The following is a 17,747-nucleotide window of genomic DNA, read 5'->3' on the forward strand; positions in this document are numbered from 1 at the left end:
TTTAATGGTACTACTCTAATTGCATAGACTTGGAACTTATCACTACCTTCCGTTAAAGGAAGATATGTAGATTGTTTTGTAGACATGCGTCATTAGAATGGAGATGTATAATAAAGTTTCCTTTTGTGCAACATCAAGGAATGCCCATTCCTACAGAGAGGGATTACTAGGACTGCTAGCCTTCCTCTAGAACGGAGATGGAAACTAAAGCAAATTGCAAGTCATGTACAGGAAGTTTCACAATTATCAAAAAAAAGAGTCAGGAGGTACTGAGTTACAAGTGTTAACCAAACAAACTCTCCTTGGGGGTTCAGGATTAGTGAGTATTGAGTTATGTTTAAAAATGCAGCCTTCTCACCTTTGCTAGAAGAGTGAGGGGTTCACACTTTAGTTTTGCTACCTCAGATATGTAATTGGGTACATTATCCTGATCTGGCAGTTTCCCTCTATCAATATTAGGATGCAAGAACAGCAGTGCCATGGTCAACTTCCCCTCATTACACACACATAGAAATGCCTCCAACTCACCATCACTATCTGCTCCTGGGAGGTACACCTAATGGTATTCTTATCCACTGAATATGCATCTGATGCAGAATTTGTCTAGGCTGCAAGATGCCTGGGCTGCTATTTTGAGAGCCTGTTCCCACCATCCACTTCACCAGGGGGGTTATCATATCACTCTGGGGAGTGTCAGCCCCCTTTCCAGAATTGAAGGATCATCATGCACCTGCTTTCCAGCCCTACCTATAGCCACAAAAAAAAAAAAGTATTAAACCCAGTCTTGCTATCCATGAGATTTGCATGCAAATCTACCTCCTGTATATTCATGAGCATCTTAGAAGCTTGGTTAGATGTGCCACCAGGAAAGTACACCACTCTAAATATACATGCTAATTCAGCATCCTTAAAAAAATTGTTACATGTCAAGCTTTGCAAATATAATTTGCAATTGAATCCCTTCAAGACATTAGTAAAATGCCTTTTTGCAAATACTTGGACACCTCTAAGATTATGAAGTGGAGAGATTACATGATCTCATGCAAAAAGTGCTATTTTGCTAGTTTACATTCATTTAATATCTGTACAAATAGATCACATTTGTGCTTTAGAATAAATTCCCTTCTTTGATTATAAGTGTTACTGCAGTCTGCATGGTAGCCTCAAAATTTAAGTAGCAAGGACACTATTGAACCTTGCAAGCACTTAGATTAACTGTCCACCAAATTGTATGGTCTCATGATATAAAGAATGCTCAGATCTCACACCTCTAGTCCCAGTTTCTGTAGCTGATGCAGGTAACTGCTACTGTGGCAGATACACACACTCAATGTGGCAAGGACTTTGAATTACCAAGTAACAGCTACAGCAATATTCCATGTATAGATGAGTGCTAACATGGACCCAATTGAAGTCTGCCCTACATGGGATTTTATGCCCCAACAGTACCCAAATTTGCTTCTGTAGTAGTGTTCTTAAATTCATAGGCTGATTTAGGTTGGCTATAAAACTCATTTGTTAACTACATCTCTTAAGTTCAAACTCCATTAAAGAAGAAAACAGATATTCAGTTAAAAACCTTTGTACATGCTCCAAGACATCCTTCATACCTGTGTATCCATACTGCTTCACTAGAAGGTGGAAATAAAGCCAGTCTGCACATATCTGTGCATTAGTTTCTCATTCAGTTTATTAAAGCTCTGGCTACAAGAATCAGCAAGAACAAGACTTTATACAAAACTGCCATTTAGGATGGCAACAGCCTTAATACCCAGAGCAAAATACTTTCCAGGTTAATTTTTTTTTTTTAGTTTTTCCAATGCTTCTTCAAAACTGCACCACATATTCATAACTGTCTGGGCAGAAACTCCATGCATCATTCTAAGCATCCACAAAGCAACATCTTTCAGAAGCTGGGATGCTTCAAAAAATGAATGAATCATAGAATGACATCACAGCAGTTAAGTTAACCTTTGGGCTGTGTATGCCAGTCATTACAGAGTTAATGCAGAGTATAAAAAGTTTAATACACCCTAAGTACATTTTTTTCTCCTGCCACAGGAAATTCCTAGTGATTTCAGCATTTTAAAAATGCCTTTATTATTTGAGGTAGACCATATAATTAAATATCTGAGACTATCTAGACACTATGCACTATTATGTACAACATACTGGGTCTGTTTTCTTTAGGTTTAGTCAAAAGGACTCGACTTAAGTTTTGCCAAAGCTGTGTTGAATTTGATGACCTCAGCTACATGCTGAGCCACTGTTTATTCTATATTGTAATTTATGTCAGAAAAAGACTTAGTGAACATTTCAGTTAATCAGCATTAAAGGCTTTTTGGGACAAAGGCTCAGATGAAAAAAGGTTGAAACTTGGGGATTTCAGCCACATCACTGCGCTATTGCATTATCTTCTAGCTCTGACAGGTCCCCTGAGAGATTCATGCAACTTCAGAGTGACACGCTAGCATAAAGTTCTTCTATTTGATTTCTGAAGTATTCTTTCATTTCCCATCTCTTGGCCTTTAGTGTTGGTGTCAATAATCCATTTTGTATGGAAAACATGTCTGAATGGATATAAACAGCCTTCACCTACAATAGAAAGAAAGATTTAAACAAAATGTGCTATAGCAGACAGCTTGCAGATCAAGTGATAACATGCACTGTAACACCAAAACAAATCCTATAGCCAAGTGTAGATATGGATAACAGATCTGCTTTTAAGGGCACCATTCATGGTTTGTCCCATTACTGTCCTCAGTACCTTCAGGAAACAGGATTAATAGAAGGTGGAAGTGTAGAGTTAGGCCCCAGAATAAAAGCAGCTATTAACTGAATAAGAGTGACAAGGCAGGTGGTTTTCAGGAGCTTAACCTAAGCTGTTAACACTTCAGCTGAGAACCAGTTGAGGTTATGGCCATATGTATACAAGATACAGATTGTGTTATTTCAAATTACACTAATACGATTTCAAATACTTTCTGGAGTTTTGTTAAATGCAATTACTTCTATAGGCTACTTTGTTTTAGCATATCTACTTATCTACTCCATTGATGTTTTATTCTTCTCTCCTTATGACAGTCTAGACTAGGGCTTCCCAAGCCTGTCCCGGGGACCAGAGTCAGGTTTTCAGGGTCTCTACAGTGAATAGACACTTATCTTGTGCATATTATATACAAGTTTCTCATGCATATCCTGAAAACTTGACTGTGGAGTCCCCAGGACAGGCTTGAGGAGCCCTGGTCTAGCAGACTACCACAGACATTTATACCATCCGTGATAATTTAGTGCAGAGATGGCCCACTCTTGTCCAAGAGCCACAAGTGACAGGTTTTCAGAATACCTACATGAATATCCTGAAAGCCTGGCCTGTTTTGGCCACACCTGCTCTGAGACCCAGAACTTTTTCCTGTAACATGTATTCAGCCTCTTCCTTTCTTGGAGTAGGTGTTCTGCACTAAGCTATAATTAAGTCACTGCCTTTGCATGATATTTAACATGCTTCTAGAGGGGCATGTCATGTTTAAGGAAGTTCCTTAAAATGTTTGTATTTCAATTCCAAGGAACAGGACCTTTATAGGTTCTACCAGGTTTCCCCAGTCCATATTTGGGACTTCTAATAATGGCAATACAATTCCTTGTGATAATACCTAGTTTCTCAGGAGCATGGCTGGACAAGAACCAGCCTTCTCTGGCTATCCTCACCTTGGACCGTCACTGCCTAGTACCATTTGAATGCCTTAGCAGCCAACCATCTCGTCTTAAGGTGGTAATACTTTTTTGCCGTTCTCTATTGCAGAAGACACAGTATTGGTGATTCCCTAGATCATGTCCAAGTGGGGGTTTTTTTAGACTTTGGAGCCACATTGTCTTCTGGATTGAGTTATTCATACTCAGGGTATTGTTTAAAGATTGAGCCTGACCTGAAGGGTTGAACACAGTAAGTGTTCCACTTTTGTGGAGAGGCAGACAGGAGAAACTGTTTTGCTATTCCCCTATCTGGGATGAGACCCTAATTTCTTCTGTCTAGTTTGTTTCAGCTATTTAAACATTATTTTAGTCCACAGATCATATGCCCCTAACTGAGATGCATCGTCCTCAAAAGCTCATGCCTCAGTCTATCACGGTACCAACTATGTCATGTCACTGTAGCATAGTATATAAAGAATTTTAGCACTGCTGGGGGGAGGGGATTTTTAAAACAGTTACTATAAACCTAGAAGGGTTCTGCATTAACCCAATGATATACTGTTTTGCATATGTAAAGGAAGTGCAAAATACACTGGACCCAAAATTATAGCTTTTTCACCCTACTCCATCCCTGTAGAAATGGGAATGTAACCCTCCTGCATCCACCCACAGCCTAGTTTTGAAGATATTGCAATGAATGTGTGAGACTTGCATACAATTGAGGTAGTGCATGCAGATTTGTTGTACATATCTTGGAGACAGGAAGGCTAGAATCTATTCTTAAAAACCAGGCAGCATAAGCAGTGCTATCCTGGGTCAGAGAGGTCCACCAAGGCTGGGTCACAAGAACCTAGCAGATCCCAGGAGTGTAGCTCTAATCCGTTACCTATGGGTTTATCCTCCTATCCAGCCAGATGGAGGCAAGAGGTTTGTTTTTGTTTAATGACATCAGTAGAACAGAAGCACAGATTAGAACCAACTCAGCCAGGGTTCTGCCTCCAGCTAGTGGATGGGAGCTTTGAGAGTTTAGCACATTGGAAGGATTTCATGCTAATTTTAGCCCCTTTACTTGTCAAAGCAGCAACTTTATGGCCACGTTCCTGTAGTGAAGTGAGCAAAAGACACCAACTGCCCTACTCCATTACAGTATGAACTGTGGCTTTGTCTTAGTTATGCTCCCTTTGCCATGGTAAGCCTGGATCCCTGGAATTGCTGAAGGTTTCAGCATCAGCCATGCCATCTGCAAGTTAATGCACTCCCATGAGTAATTCTACACTACTCGAGGGGAAAAAAAATGAATCTGATTGGGCCACCTAATTTTTCAGAGGACAGAGTCTCTGAAAAGGTGTGCTTCTTAAACCTGCTGAAGGCTTGCTTTACCAAAAAGGATCAAGGGCAAGTTTGGGTGGTGGGTCTGAAGCCACCACCCCACTCCCTTTTGAAGCAGGTACACAGTTTGTAAGCTAGTCTAGTGCTTCTGCAATTAGAGTGAAATTGATTTAAGTTTAACTTTGATTAGATGACAGGTTTGCAGTTTACTTGCTTCACTATTGTTTGGCACACTGGACTGCAGTTATGAAATTCTAAAATAAAAATAGGCCATGGCTATTCAACCTGCAGCCAGAGCTTCCTGCATCTTGGGGCCCTCCAGCTTTCTCTACTGGGTACTGTTCCAGTACAAGTCCTCAATTTGCATTTGGCCTGTGGATCTTGTTGGGGAGGGTTGATACTCCCTTCTGGGCTACTCAGATATGGTGAGCTGGCAAAAATATGCTGCACTCTGGGAGCCTTGTTTTATTAAACCTTAATGAGTATACAGGAAGCTTTGCTGATTCTGCCAGAGCATACAGGAGATGTGCAGCAATAAAGGTCATGCTGGACTTTGCCATTTACTGCAGAGCTATTCCCCCTTCCAAAGGGAGTTGGGCTTAATTTGCAAGAGACCTTTTAAGCCTGCTTTAGTCAATGCTAAGCTTCATTCCTAGTTGACCTGTGATTTCAGATATTGTCAAAAGCTCATATTAAGGATTCCTTTCCTAGTATTAGGGGATGTCAAATTCCTGATGTGATCTTAAAAAGACTTGTTACGTAGAAATGTGCCAGAAGTGTCCAGACCCATGTCCACTTTTCACATTCAGTTACAAATATTAACACCTGGGGAGAGGGAAGGAGAGATTTACTCATCTTACCTGTTCAAAGGAGTGGAGTCCACCTTCTTTCCCTAATCTGACCATATCCTCCATTATTGCTTGCTTGAGGTCCTAGATCGGAACACAGATGTTAGACCTGTATGTATCCAAGTCAAAATACCTTTTGCAAGAGGTAACAAAGCTTTACTCAAAAGGAAAGGAAGTCTGTGTGGGACAAAGCAATAAGCCACACCTTTCATGCTGAAGTGAGGGGGCATGGGTAGAAGTATGAGAAACCCTTTAGCTCTGCCCCCTGGTTATGGGTTTGCACTACATATAAGATCAGACCATCTTTGATTTAACACAAGGGACAGAATAGAGATGTATACAATGGATGTTAGTGAAAGCAAATGCAGTCGATAGCTATAAGTGTAGTACTCTTCAGGTGCGATTCACTAAGCTCCCCTCCCCATATGGAGACCATAAGAGGCCTTCATTAAACAGGCCTAGGATGGTATAGGACTGGTAAATACCTAAGAATTATGGGAAAGTTATCTAGCATAGACTATATCATGGCAGCTTTGAAGACAGTTTGTGCATTCACTGTTTCATTTATTTATTTAAGGGTTTTTTATATACCGAGGCAAGTTTGCAAAACATCACCTCGGTTCACAATGTAACATAACCTAGCAACAAGCTTTACAATAATATAAATTTTTAACAAGGAGTCGGTAAACAGGGGTGGTGGAGATAATACGTGGATTATATACATATGTACATTTTTTTTTTTTTTTTTTTTTTTTTTTTTTAACAATAGAGTTCATAAAACATCTCCGTGGACTTTGGATTTGAAGAACATTGAACTTGACTACACACCGTATTTGTACAAAGCTGTATATATGAACCATCAAATCCTTTCCTCTTTGCCCAAGCTGGCATGACCTCTGCATCTGGGACAACGATACCAACCAAGAAGGCCTAGATAAAAAAAGCCACACTAAACAGATCAGATGTGTTAGTACTCTTAAGATACCTCCATGTGTCAGAACAAGGCATGTGAGGTACTGCCCTTAAGTATTTACACATTCAGTTTTGGGTTTCACTCAAAACAGGGGGGAGGCGGAAAGGAGGAAAGAATTGCTTTGCAATCTTCAGTCTGTTTCAGACACTATATTACAAAATCTGTAGTGAGTTGAGTGATAGATTGATGAATGCTGTCTTAAAAGGATCTTGCAAAAAACAGTCCAAGTGGAGAGGTTTGTTGTATGCCATATTTGTGTACAAACTATATTAACAGACTTTAAATATAAAGCATCCTTCTGGCCATTATTGTGCAATATTGAGGCCATATACTTCACTTTATTCTTTCTAGTTGACTTGAAGACAGGGAAAAAAAAGTCAGGTTCAAAATGGCTGCAAGTCAACCAGTCTTGTGCATGGTGCACCATATTCAGTGTTCTATGCCAGGGATGGCCAACTGATCCTCAGGAGCCACAAAAGGGGGCCTTGTTTAAGATGTCAATATGTATGAGATCTTGAAAACAGGTCGATATGGTGGCTCCTGAAGACAGTTGGCCACCCTAGCATATGCTCATGAAAATGGATTTAGTTTCTAGTGGTATATCCACAGTCTTACTAGGCAGGAGATTTACCGTAAGTACTCTGAGCCTCAACTCAAATGGATGCTAAATATTTTGTTGCTTAAAATATCCCATAAGTACCCACTACAATCACTGTCCACTTCTTACATTAAGCATTTAATCATTCTAGTTATGCTTGGTAACTCATTCCTGGCTGTTTTAGTCTTACAGGCCAATTGCTCCATTGCCACAATTAACTTAAACTGTGCAATGTTTGTTCGAGGGTTTTATGCAGCTAGAAAGCAGCATAGCCCCATCATAACATTTTTAAATAGCCAAGTACACTCAACATGCTGCTTAGTGAAGAGGCCAGAGAACAGGCTGCATTTGACAGTGATCTGATCTCATGGGAGAATGAAAATCCTGTCATCTGCAGAGGTATACTGTACATAACATCCTAGGCTTCTTATTCAATTGAACCAGGGCACTTAATTTTAAGTGCACAATCTATTGTGAACCTAGCCAAAATTTAAACTCTACAAAAAGTGGTAGATCTTACCTGTAAGCTGTCACCATGAACATATATCTGAGCTACAGGTTCACTCCGAATGTAGATATTCTCAATCTTTTCTGGGGCAATATATTCTCCTTGTGCAAGTTTAAATATGTGCTTCTTCCGGTCTATGATTTGAAGTGTGCCGTTCTAGTAGTAGGGAGAAAAAACACAAACTAGGTTCTATTTGTATACTGCCTATGTAACAGCCCTAGATTGTAAACAAGAGCATACATAGTCAAGAGTTAACAAAACCAAACCTATATACTAGCTGAATCCATCAGTTAGCCAAAATGGACAAGCATTTCTGCAAAATTAAGTTTAAGCAGTCAAGTTCTAGTACTTAGCATTAAGCACAATTTTTGGACAAGTTCCATATTCCTGCCACTGAATGCAAGTTAAGTTCCAGCAAGACATGCTGGTCAATGGGTATGTCCTGCATGCCTTAAGATTACATAGCATGGAGTTAAACAGTTGGGGCTACAAGCCATCATTGCTACTTTATAGGTTATGTGCCTCTGACTGGGCAGCTAATTGAGCTCATATGGGAGAGACTGAGATTGCCCTTTGGTTAGAGTAGTGAAGAGTGGGTAGGACCTGGGCCATATAGGCAGGTTATAGTTTAACTTCTTAAAGTTGATATAAAAAGTTAGTTTTTAGGGAGAGCCATGCCTTTAGCTGCAGAACATAAGCCTATTTTGTGTCGCTGGTATTTGATATGTTTATGTAAAATGAAGCATGAGTACATTTTAAAAGCAGTTATAGTGACTGCCAGAGCTGTACCATGCCTATGGTTAATATGGCTACAGCCATCAGCTCTGCCATGTGCCAATGAGGGCAGTGCAGCCCTGCTGCTGATTCTGCTGGGCCTGGGCTGCTTTTCCACTTAAGGCAGCATTTATACCAGTTTCAGCAAGGCTGTACTGCTTTGGAGGAGCACATCCAACCCTGCCAGAAGAAGCTGTCCAGTGTTAGAGCTGGGTCAGCTCTGTGGCCAAGGAGACAGCTGCTGCCTTGAGGGAGAAGAGAGAGAATGTTCATAGCTACCACAGTTACTCTGCCTGCTAATCCATGACAATCTCAGGGCATCTAGAAAGCAAGAGTTCCAAGGTATAGATAGCAGAGGATTCTTTAATTGTTGGGAAAGTTATGAGTTTAGTTTATACTGTATAGTCTGTTTTACATTTGCAATTGAAGGGATTTATTCTATTAGTGTGTAGCTATCAGTGCAGTTTGGCTTCTCTAATAGGGGGTATTTTTCTGTTTAGGCCTGATTAATATTTGTAGTATTGCTTTCATAGGTTGTTGCTGTTTGAGTGCTGCCAGTTAGTGTTTTTGATGTAGAAGTTCTCATGGCTCTGGAGCTCATGCCCAAGACACATTACAGTAGGCCTAATTCCATATAGGTTCCAGGGTTTTCTGGTTGGCACCACATAAGTCACTTAGCAGTGTGTAAATATGTATTATCACAAGACTGCTTTGAATATCTTCATGTAAAGTCTAAGAATGCAGTATGAGGAGGTGATGGGGTACAAGGCTAGAGAGTTTTCCTAGGGCACCTAATACCCTTGCAGTGGCCATTGCTAATCAAACATTGAACAGAGTCTTGTGATGCCATGGGTTATAAAACGGGTGTGTGGCAGTTTCACGTGGCCTGGCTATGGTTCTGTAACAGCCACTCAGTCTCCAGAGTCCTGACCTCCCATCATGCCTTACAGTTGGAAGGGGAAAGTTTATTGGGGCAGCAATACTGTGATTATATGGGCCAAGTGTGGGATGATAGGAAAGTGTTAGACTTCTGTTGTAACTAGACTGCTCTTTGAAGGATATATATATATATATATATATATATATATATATATATATATATATATATATATATATAGTGTTACGTTAGTACAGTGAGTATTGGTTCTGATGCAAAAAACAATTTATGGAAGTCATAGCAGCCCTGTACTGCCAAGATTTGAGAAGTGGTCTTGGGCAGGCCACCAACAAAGTGGCTGGCTGCCACTGACCAATACAATGGTATGCTTTACCAGAAAGCAGTGTCCTGCTGTCTGTCCAACCCATGGGAGGGCAGAAAGTCTTGTACAAAAACAGAGCTGTGAATGGCTTGCAATGAAATTTAGCTTCCTAATTGTATGGCTGGCAATACAAGCTTTGACCCAAAACAGAGCTAGGAACCCGTTTGCACTTCATAATGCAAGTTAAGGACAAATGCCAAAAAAATAAGATAGCTTACAGGGAAAACTCTAGGAACAGTTTGGTACTATAAAGTATTTTTAATTGTAAAAGTTCTTACTGCATGTGGAGCAAGCTTATGTTCCAGCCACCAGATGGCACTGTAGCTCATGCCTAAGATTGTAGAACCACTATTGTTCCCACTTTAGGCAATCCCTGTATGTCTAAACATGTCAGAACTCTGAAAGTGCATACAACTACTTCATGAGTCAAACAGGCTCACACTGTCCCTTCACTATCCTTAAAGTGAAAGGACTTGCATTCAGACTGTCTCCTTACTTACTAAGCTCAGGGCCAAGGACATGAGCACCAGGCCGCAGACGTTCGTGTCCTGTGCCCATGCTTTGAACAGAGGGCCAGCCTAGGGGCTGTGCAGAAGGACCCATTCCCATTGCCAACAGGTTATTCTGCTCTATAGATCAGCAGGGACTGTTCTGGCAGTGGTGTTTACAGCCCCGGGGGAGGGAAGAAAAGTCCATTGCACAACAGCTTCCAAATCCAGGATTTCAGTCTAAAAGGGTCCTGGTTCATGGCCCCCCCAGTTAAGGACTGTTGCCATAGTAATTGAATCGAAGTATTTAATTTTTTTTAGGCCACCCCATCCTTGCTCTGTCAGGAAGGGGGGGGAATACAAAAACAGGAAGAATCCTCACTGTTGCTCAGGTAGGAGGAAGCTTTGTTTAAAGATACTGGAATATATAAATTGAAGCATCTTATGCAAGTGTCTTTGGTGCTGCAGAACACTTAACCCTTGCTATGGGAAGGTCACAAGCAGTAGTTTGAGGCTCTGCTTCAGCTAGAATACTTTGCCCTCTGACAGTGGCATAAATTCTGGGAAGATGCCACAGCCAATAATCATTAAAAAACAAGTCTGTGTGTATGGTACATACAGGTAACCACTTCCCAATGTCTCCAGTATAAAGCCAGCCTTCTTCATCTAGTGCCTCTGCAGTTCTCTCTGGATCTTTCAGATAACCTTTGAAGACATTTGGTCCTTTTACACAGATCTGAAAAGAGGGACATGTGTTAGCTTACAGTATCAGATCAAGGTTTTGGGTGGCAAGTTCATGCACATTTTCTATTCCCTAGATGTGAATGATCTGCAGACAGAGTTTGGCATGGGCAGCTCCCATTTTGACTGAGGGCAAGCATAGGTGACTTGCTATATAGTGATAGCAAGGACAACAGACCTAGTCTTTTAGAGTATCCAACTCATGACCTATTAATTTGGCAATTTAGAAGGAAAGAGCACACTAATCCTATAGAACAGGGTTTCTGCTCCCTCTGATCTATGTTTATACACAGCTGCCAGACTAGGCATGAAGCTGCTAATTTAAGGTTTCAGAATTTGCACACCACAAAAACCCCTAAAATGTTTACTTTGGGTGGGGGGAGTGAATGTTAAAAAGTTCTTTAGCTGATAAATGTAGAGATTGTAGTGTGAAGATTTGCAACTGATCTGAAATCAGATTGAGGACACTTAGTGGGGTGACCTTAACAGGGTTAAAATTTAAAGCTAAATCTCTTCCATCCCCTCCCAACACTAAACCAAAAGAGGAGAAAAAAAGTCACCCATAAGAAACCAGCTAGAAAGCCATACATAGCATATTGCTCAATAAGGTTGAGAGATCCCTCAAATATGGGGATCTCGTGATTATGATCTGCAACACATGTGAGCCTTTTCAAGTAGTTACCTTTTAAAGAGGCACCAGGGATTCTTTGATAGGGCATTGGATTGTCTGAACAGGCTAGAGTAATGTGCTATTTACCTCCCCCTCTCCTTTAGAGGCGAAATAATTCATTTCTTGGGTGTCTACCAGTTTGATGTAATTACAGGGTAGTGGAGCCCCAACATGGCCTGCAAAGCAAACATCAAGAACCATTAATGAGTATTCCCGACATGTGGAAAACCCATTACCTCCAGTGTTAGATCACAGCAAGATTTCAGCTCAGATTGGAAAGCAGTTTAGATTTAAAAAAAAGAGTCAAGTTTCTTGCTTTTGAAGTAATTTTATTGGTTTCCCATAAATGAAGACTGTAGCAAGTGACAAAGCCATTACAAGCATGGCACACATGCCCCTTCAGCTTTTTACTTTTTTTGGAAAAGTGTTTAAAATAGATCAGTTAATTTCAATTTAAATCAACTATTTTGAAGGGTTACTGCCAAAAAGATACTATATAGAATATTCAACATTTTCTCTGTAGAAAAAAAAAAATCTATGCTTATGCTGCTGTACAAAACAGCTTAAAGAGGTAGTAACATCCCATGTGTAAAGCACTATTGGTCCTGAACAGTTTGGACCACAGTACACAGCCAGCTATGAATACTGTCCATGGTGCTGAAGTGAAGTTCTATCCAGGGCCCCTAAGCTTATCATAATTCTGTGGTTACTGTAACTGATGCTTCTCATTCTGACACCCTACCTTTTAAAGGGAGGGTTTCCCCCTGTACTCAGATAATGCAAAGTACACTGTTACAAACATGGAGTTCCAAAATAAAATTCTAGTGCACATAACATACCTGCTATATTGTGTCAGACCGAGGGTCCATAAAGCCAGCATCCTGTTTTCAACAGTGGCCAATTCAGGCCACAAGTACCAGAAAACTAAGCAGATCCCATGCTACTGATGCCAGTAATAGCAGTGGCTATTCTCCAAGTCAACTTGATTAAATAGAGGTTAATGGACTTCAAGAAGTCAAACCAACCTTTTTAAACCCAGCTACACTAACCACATCCTTTGGCAATAAGTTCCAGAGCTTAATTGTGAGTGAAAAAACTCCCAACTTGTTTTAAGTGTGCTACTTGCTAACTTCATGGAGTGCCCCCTAGTCCTAATATACAAAACAGTAAATTGATTCACGTTTTACCCATTCTAGACCTCTCATATCCCCCTCTTCAAGTTGAACAGCCCTAACCTCTTTAGCCTTTCCTCAAAAGGAGATTGAACAGCTCCCCTATCATTTGGTTGCCCTTCTCCATTGCAACTCTTGAGATGTGGTGACTAGAACTGTACCTAGTACTCCAGGTGCAATAGAGCAATAGAGGCATAATTCATTCAGTCATTCCCTTCCTAATAGTTCTGGGATTTTATTTTTGACTGCTGCAGTACACTGAGCTGATGATTTCAATGTATTAATCTATTATGGACACCTAGATCTTTCCTGAGTGGTAGCTCCTAAGATAGAACCTAACTTTTTATTAATAAAGCAAAAGCCCATTTGTTCTGCTCCATTTACATGTAGTTTCCTTACAAGGGCTGCACATTAGAAGGCTTGAGATGTTAAGACACCAGCATTGACCTCTGCATTTTGCATAAATATTCCATGGTGCAAAGGAAGGTTTGTGAGGCTACTCCATTCTTGTACATTTGTGGTCAACTATCCTGTTGCAGCCTAATTTTAGACAGAATGAGAATGCCACCATTGGGGACCTCAAGGACCTGACCCATGGCTTCTTACCTCACAATGCACATCTCCATGGCCTGTCTGCTGTGCCTTCCAGTTTGATTCAAGTCCTTTAATTGCCCTTTAAGGCCAATTAGGTTCAGATTTAGACAATTCTCTACAGGTCTATAATCTGGACTTTCTAAAATCCAGTCTTGGGACCATGACCAGGTCTGGTTTTGGGGATAACTAGATGAGAATTCGCTTGGCTTGAGTCACATGCATGCAAGTTTAGATCTCATGAATATTCATTGTGGTTATTTTGAGAACTAGAACTGCTTGAGTGCACAAAGTTTTAAGAAGCCCTGGTTTTAGATACATTTAGAAATAAATGGAATCTCACCTGATGTCCAGTCACCAGGTGTCGTGAAAGTACAGCCTGCAGTACATTCTGTTTGACCATACCCCTCATACACCTAAGGAAAAAAAAACCAAACTTTTCAGGCTGATATCCATTATGTTCTGTTATATAAAAGTTTGGATTAGATAAAATACTCAGGTTCACAGCATTTGATGACTTTAGAAGCCTTGAGACTCCAGGCAACTTGTTGCCTAGATTGTTTCCCCTTACACCAGAGTGCTATTCTAGAACAGAGTCAAACTAAAGTTTCTCTAAAAAATATGCAATGAAAGTTAATGACTTGAGGGCCTCAGTCTCTCCCCCTGCAAGAGAAAAGCCTTGCATCTTCCATTTAGCAGTTAATATAAAAGAGTGATAGCCATATTTTACATTTGAACTACTGAGATCTTCAGATAGAAGACAGTACCACCACATGTTCTGATTATATCCCTTTAGGCCCTCTGACCCTTCTAGAACAATTATGCACTAGTTTGAACCTGCTTTAACTTTGCTCCCCCCCCCCCCCCCCCCCCGGGAATCTACTCTAGATGCCACCCATGTGTCCGGGCTCATCTTCCCCTCCCAGCAGTACATGGTTTTCTGTCATGTGTGCTAGATTTAAACACAAGCTGCTGGGCAGTGGATAATTTCTAATTCAGAGCAGGAGACCTGCAGATAAACTGATTTCTGGTACTTTCCTCTTCCAGGATGGTTACTACATTTGTCATCTATAGTTTAATGTAAGAATTGCAGAAAGTTAGATTGTGTCTGCCCAGCCTTTTAGTTTTTCTTCTAGATAGCCATGTCTTGCCTAAATATAGGAAAAAAAGATACAACCCGAGCAAACAGCCTGTAGGGTACCACCAGCTTAACAAGTTTTACTATGCATAAGTTAGACCCCAGTTACCCCTCTGAAAAATAAAATACCTTTATCAGGACTTACTAGCCTGTTCTGCAAAGATTCAGTTGCCAGCTATTAAGTTTTAACCAGGGTATTTAGACAAGCCCCTCCACCCTGTTTTAGGTCCTTTGCTAGGTCAACATTCCTATGGATAGTTTTGCAGACTAAACAGGAACAATTGAAAGTGTTAGAATCATCTTTCTGGCTTTCAGCTCTAATGACTATCCTTGTCAAGTCATTAATAATAATTCAAGCTCCGAAGAGGGAGTTCTGGATTTCAGTTTAGGTGTCATAACTCCATTTCAAATATTCATCCTACAAAAGCCAGCAATACTTTCTGCATGAACAGAAGATTGATTTGTGTCAAGAAAATTCAAAATGTAAGATTGACTCCAGCTGCCTTCCTAACACAAGGTGGCAGACAGTAGTGTTTAGTCTTGGTGGTCATCTAGCCTTGCTTTACCTGACATCCAAGGGCTGCACGAAGGAATGCCAGCACAGTTGGAGAAGCTGGTGCTGCTCCTGTCACAATCATTCTAACACGCCCACCAAGACTTGCCTGTGAAATGACAGAAAAAAAGCCAGTCTGCATAGAATATAAAGCTACATTGTGCCAGATTTAGACAATCGTCAGCTATCAACTAGACCAAGAGTTCTCAATCTTAAATTCAGACTTCTTGCTAAACACCTGTTTCTCTGATTCTAAATATTAGACAAGGCACCTCCTCAGGTTAGCTGTGACTTTGGCTTTACTTAGAAGCTGAGTGACTAATGAACTTAAACTGTGTGCTACAAGAGTTTAACACTAGAAAAGCCTGACTCAAGTCAGTGAAATAGCCATTACAAGACTTCGGGAGACTGCAAGATGTTTTTGCACTTCAGCCCTTGCATTTGATGTGCATCATGCTGTGTTAAGACCAATAACCAGCTTTGTGCTCACTACTGCACTAAAAAAAAAAAAAAATTATGCCCACCTAGAGTGCCCAGTACATGAGAGCCTGCTTTCTGCAGAACTCTGCAGTTTTGAAAATAAGTCTGTATATTCTTCTGGGGAGAAAAATGTTCCCTTATAAAATTGGACTATGCATTCTGGAAGAGTTGTGTCACCTTATCTGGCTGCTAAATTTGTCCTACTAAACAGCTTTAAAGTTGTCCTTTTTACCTATAGGTCTTTGCTGCTGCACCACTCATATCGTGATAGTCTGGTTTTAGCATAGCATGGATGTGAATGAAGTGCGTAGTGCTAAGCCTGGCCAGTTCTTGCTCAACTTTGTACCAGCTTCCGCTCCATCTTGATCCTTTAAATACAAGTTCTCCTTATATTGAGAGACTGTTTCTGAATCATGGAATGTCAGACTAAGTGGCTTAATGTGCACATTTGAAAGGCACTTTAAATCACTGCATCTCATGGATATGATCAACCTGCTTCTTGCTGCCATGGCTTTCTACAATTTAACATCCTTCCTCACACATTAGAATGGTGCTCTTCCAATTGTAATTTGTTCAACCCCCCAAATTCTCTAGAAATTCCCCTTTATGTATCTAATGGGACACATTTCTTAATGTAATGAAGCTTTTTTACGAATGTAATTTGTCCCTCCTGATGCAGCCTTTCCTAAACACTGTCCATGTTGGGGACAGACATTTCAATAAAGATTTAGCATTTTGGAATTACTCTTCCTGTTAATTTCACATTACCTTTGCAATAGATTTTGCAACACACCTGTTGGGTTGTGTTCATACATCATGCCACACTTTGTTGTGAATTTTAACATAGATCATATTTCTCATACTACAAATCTCTAGTTTGAAATCAAACGAGATATATTAAGGTGGTTGCCCCTGACAAAGTAACATGTGATCACCCCCAAAAAAAATCCATCTGATTTTGTTCTAATCTAAGAGCTAGGCAAAATGATTGTCTGGTTACTGCTACTATGGCCTTTATTCCACACAGGCCATCAAGTGTTATGAGTTCAAGAGAAGGCTTCAGCTAACCTGGTCTATATTCTATGAACAGTTTTAACTCCTCCTCCCTGCAATTCTTTGCCTTATTGCCACAGAATTTAGCTTCATTTGAAAATGGATGTCTTGGACACATGTTTTAAGAGTTTTGAGTTTAAGTGACATCCAACACAAACACTTGACAGTTCATATTTTTCAGTACTGAGGGGTTTGTTAAGTATGGTAGGTTATAACTCCATCTAAAGCCAGATCCAGAAAAAGCTATCAGGGTCAATGAGCTCTACTTCCTAAAAGATTAAGCCTAACAGGCATCTCAGACCTGGTGCAAGGATAGAGACGAGTGTACACTTTATATTGGCATTAACTAATAGTGGATGATAGCATGACATATCAAGGATGGCAAGTCAAACAGGATAAAGACTACAGGAAATTACATTGTGGAATCTTTAGATAGAAATTCCATGTGCAACATGACTATAGTACAGTGTTTATGCTACCACCTGCCTGGCCACAGTGAAATGCCAGTTTGACAGTTCCATTGTGCTATTTGCCTGTTACCCTAATATTAACTGGGTAAATTGTCTTATCAGGACATGCTGGGAGTTGAGCTTCTCAATGTCAAGATGACTTCATGAAATAACTAGTCCTGGAATTAATGAGTTATTTTAGATCTCATATTCAGTATAAAGGCTAATCTGGTGGGCCTGCTTAGCTTAGTTTGATCACTGAAGGATAAAGCTAAATGCTCCTGCAGTTTACCAAAGGAAGTTTTTTGTTTTGGTTTTTTTAATGCTCCTCTTTTAGTTTAAGTTTGATTGAGGTATGGGCACGTGTTTATTGTATTGGAAGACCACAATGTATTGCAGGCACTAACAAGGTTGAAGGAAGACTGGCCAG

General features: G+C 40.3%; 1 protein-coding gene across 1 annotated transcript in view; it reads right to left on the reverse strand.

Annotated features, from left to right (window-relative positions):
- Window positions 1–1,664: 1,664 nt before the first annotated feature.
- The window catches only part of ACSL6 (acyl-CoA synthetase long chain family member 6), a 36,472-nt gene continuing 20,389 nt past the window's right edge, over window positions 1,665–17,747 (reverse strand). The window contains exons 14-21 of the mRNA XM_029583843.1: window positions 15,349–15,444; window positions 13,988–14,060; window positions 11,969–12,057; window positions 11,090–11,206; window positions 7,962–8,105; window positions 6,699–6,800; window positions 5,883–5,954; window positions 1,665–2,595 (exon numbers count right to left, since the gene is read on the reverse strand). Of these exons, the coding sequence (XP_029439703.1) occupies window positions 2,455–2,595; window positions 5,883–5,954; window positions 6,699–6,800; window positions 7,962–8,105; window positions 11,090–11,206; window positions 11,969–12,057; window positions 13,988–14,060; window positions 15,349–15,444 (834 nt within the window). The 3' untranslated portion in view covers window positions 1,665–2,454. The remainder of the gene's footprint in view (window positions 2,596–5,882; window positions 5,955–6,698; window positions 6,801–7,961; window positions 8,106–11,089; window positions 11,207–11,968; window positions 12,058–13,987; window positions 14,061–15,348; window positions 15,445–17,747) is intronic.

This window comes from Rhinatrema bivittatum, chromosome 18, assembly GCF_901001135.1.
Source record: "Rhinatrema bivittatum chromosome 18, aRhiBiv1.1, whole genome shotgun sequence".
Lineage (NCBI taxonomy): Eukaryota > Metazoa > Chordata > Amphibia > Gymnophiona > Rhinatrematidae > Rhinatrema > Rhinatrema bivittatum.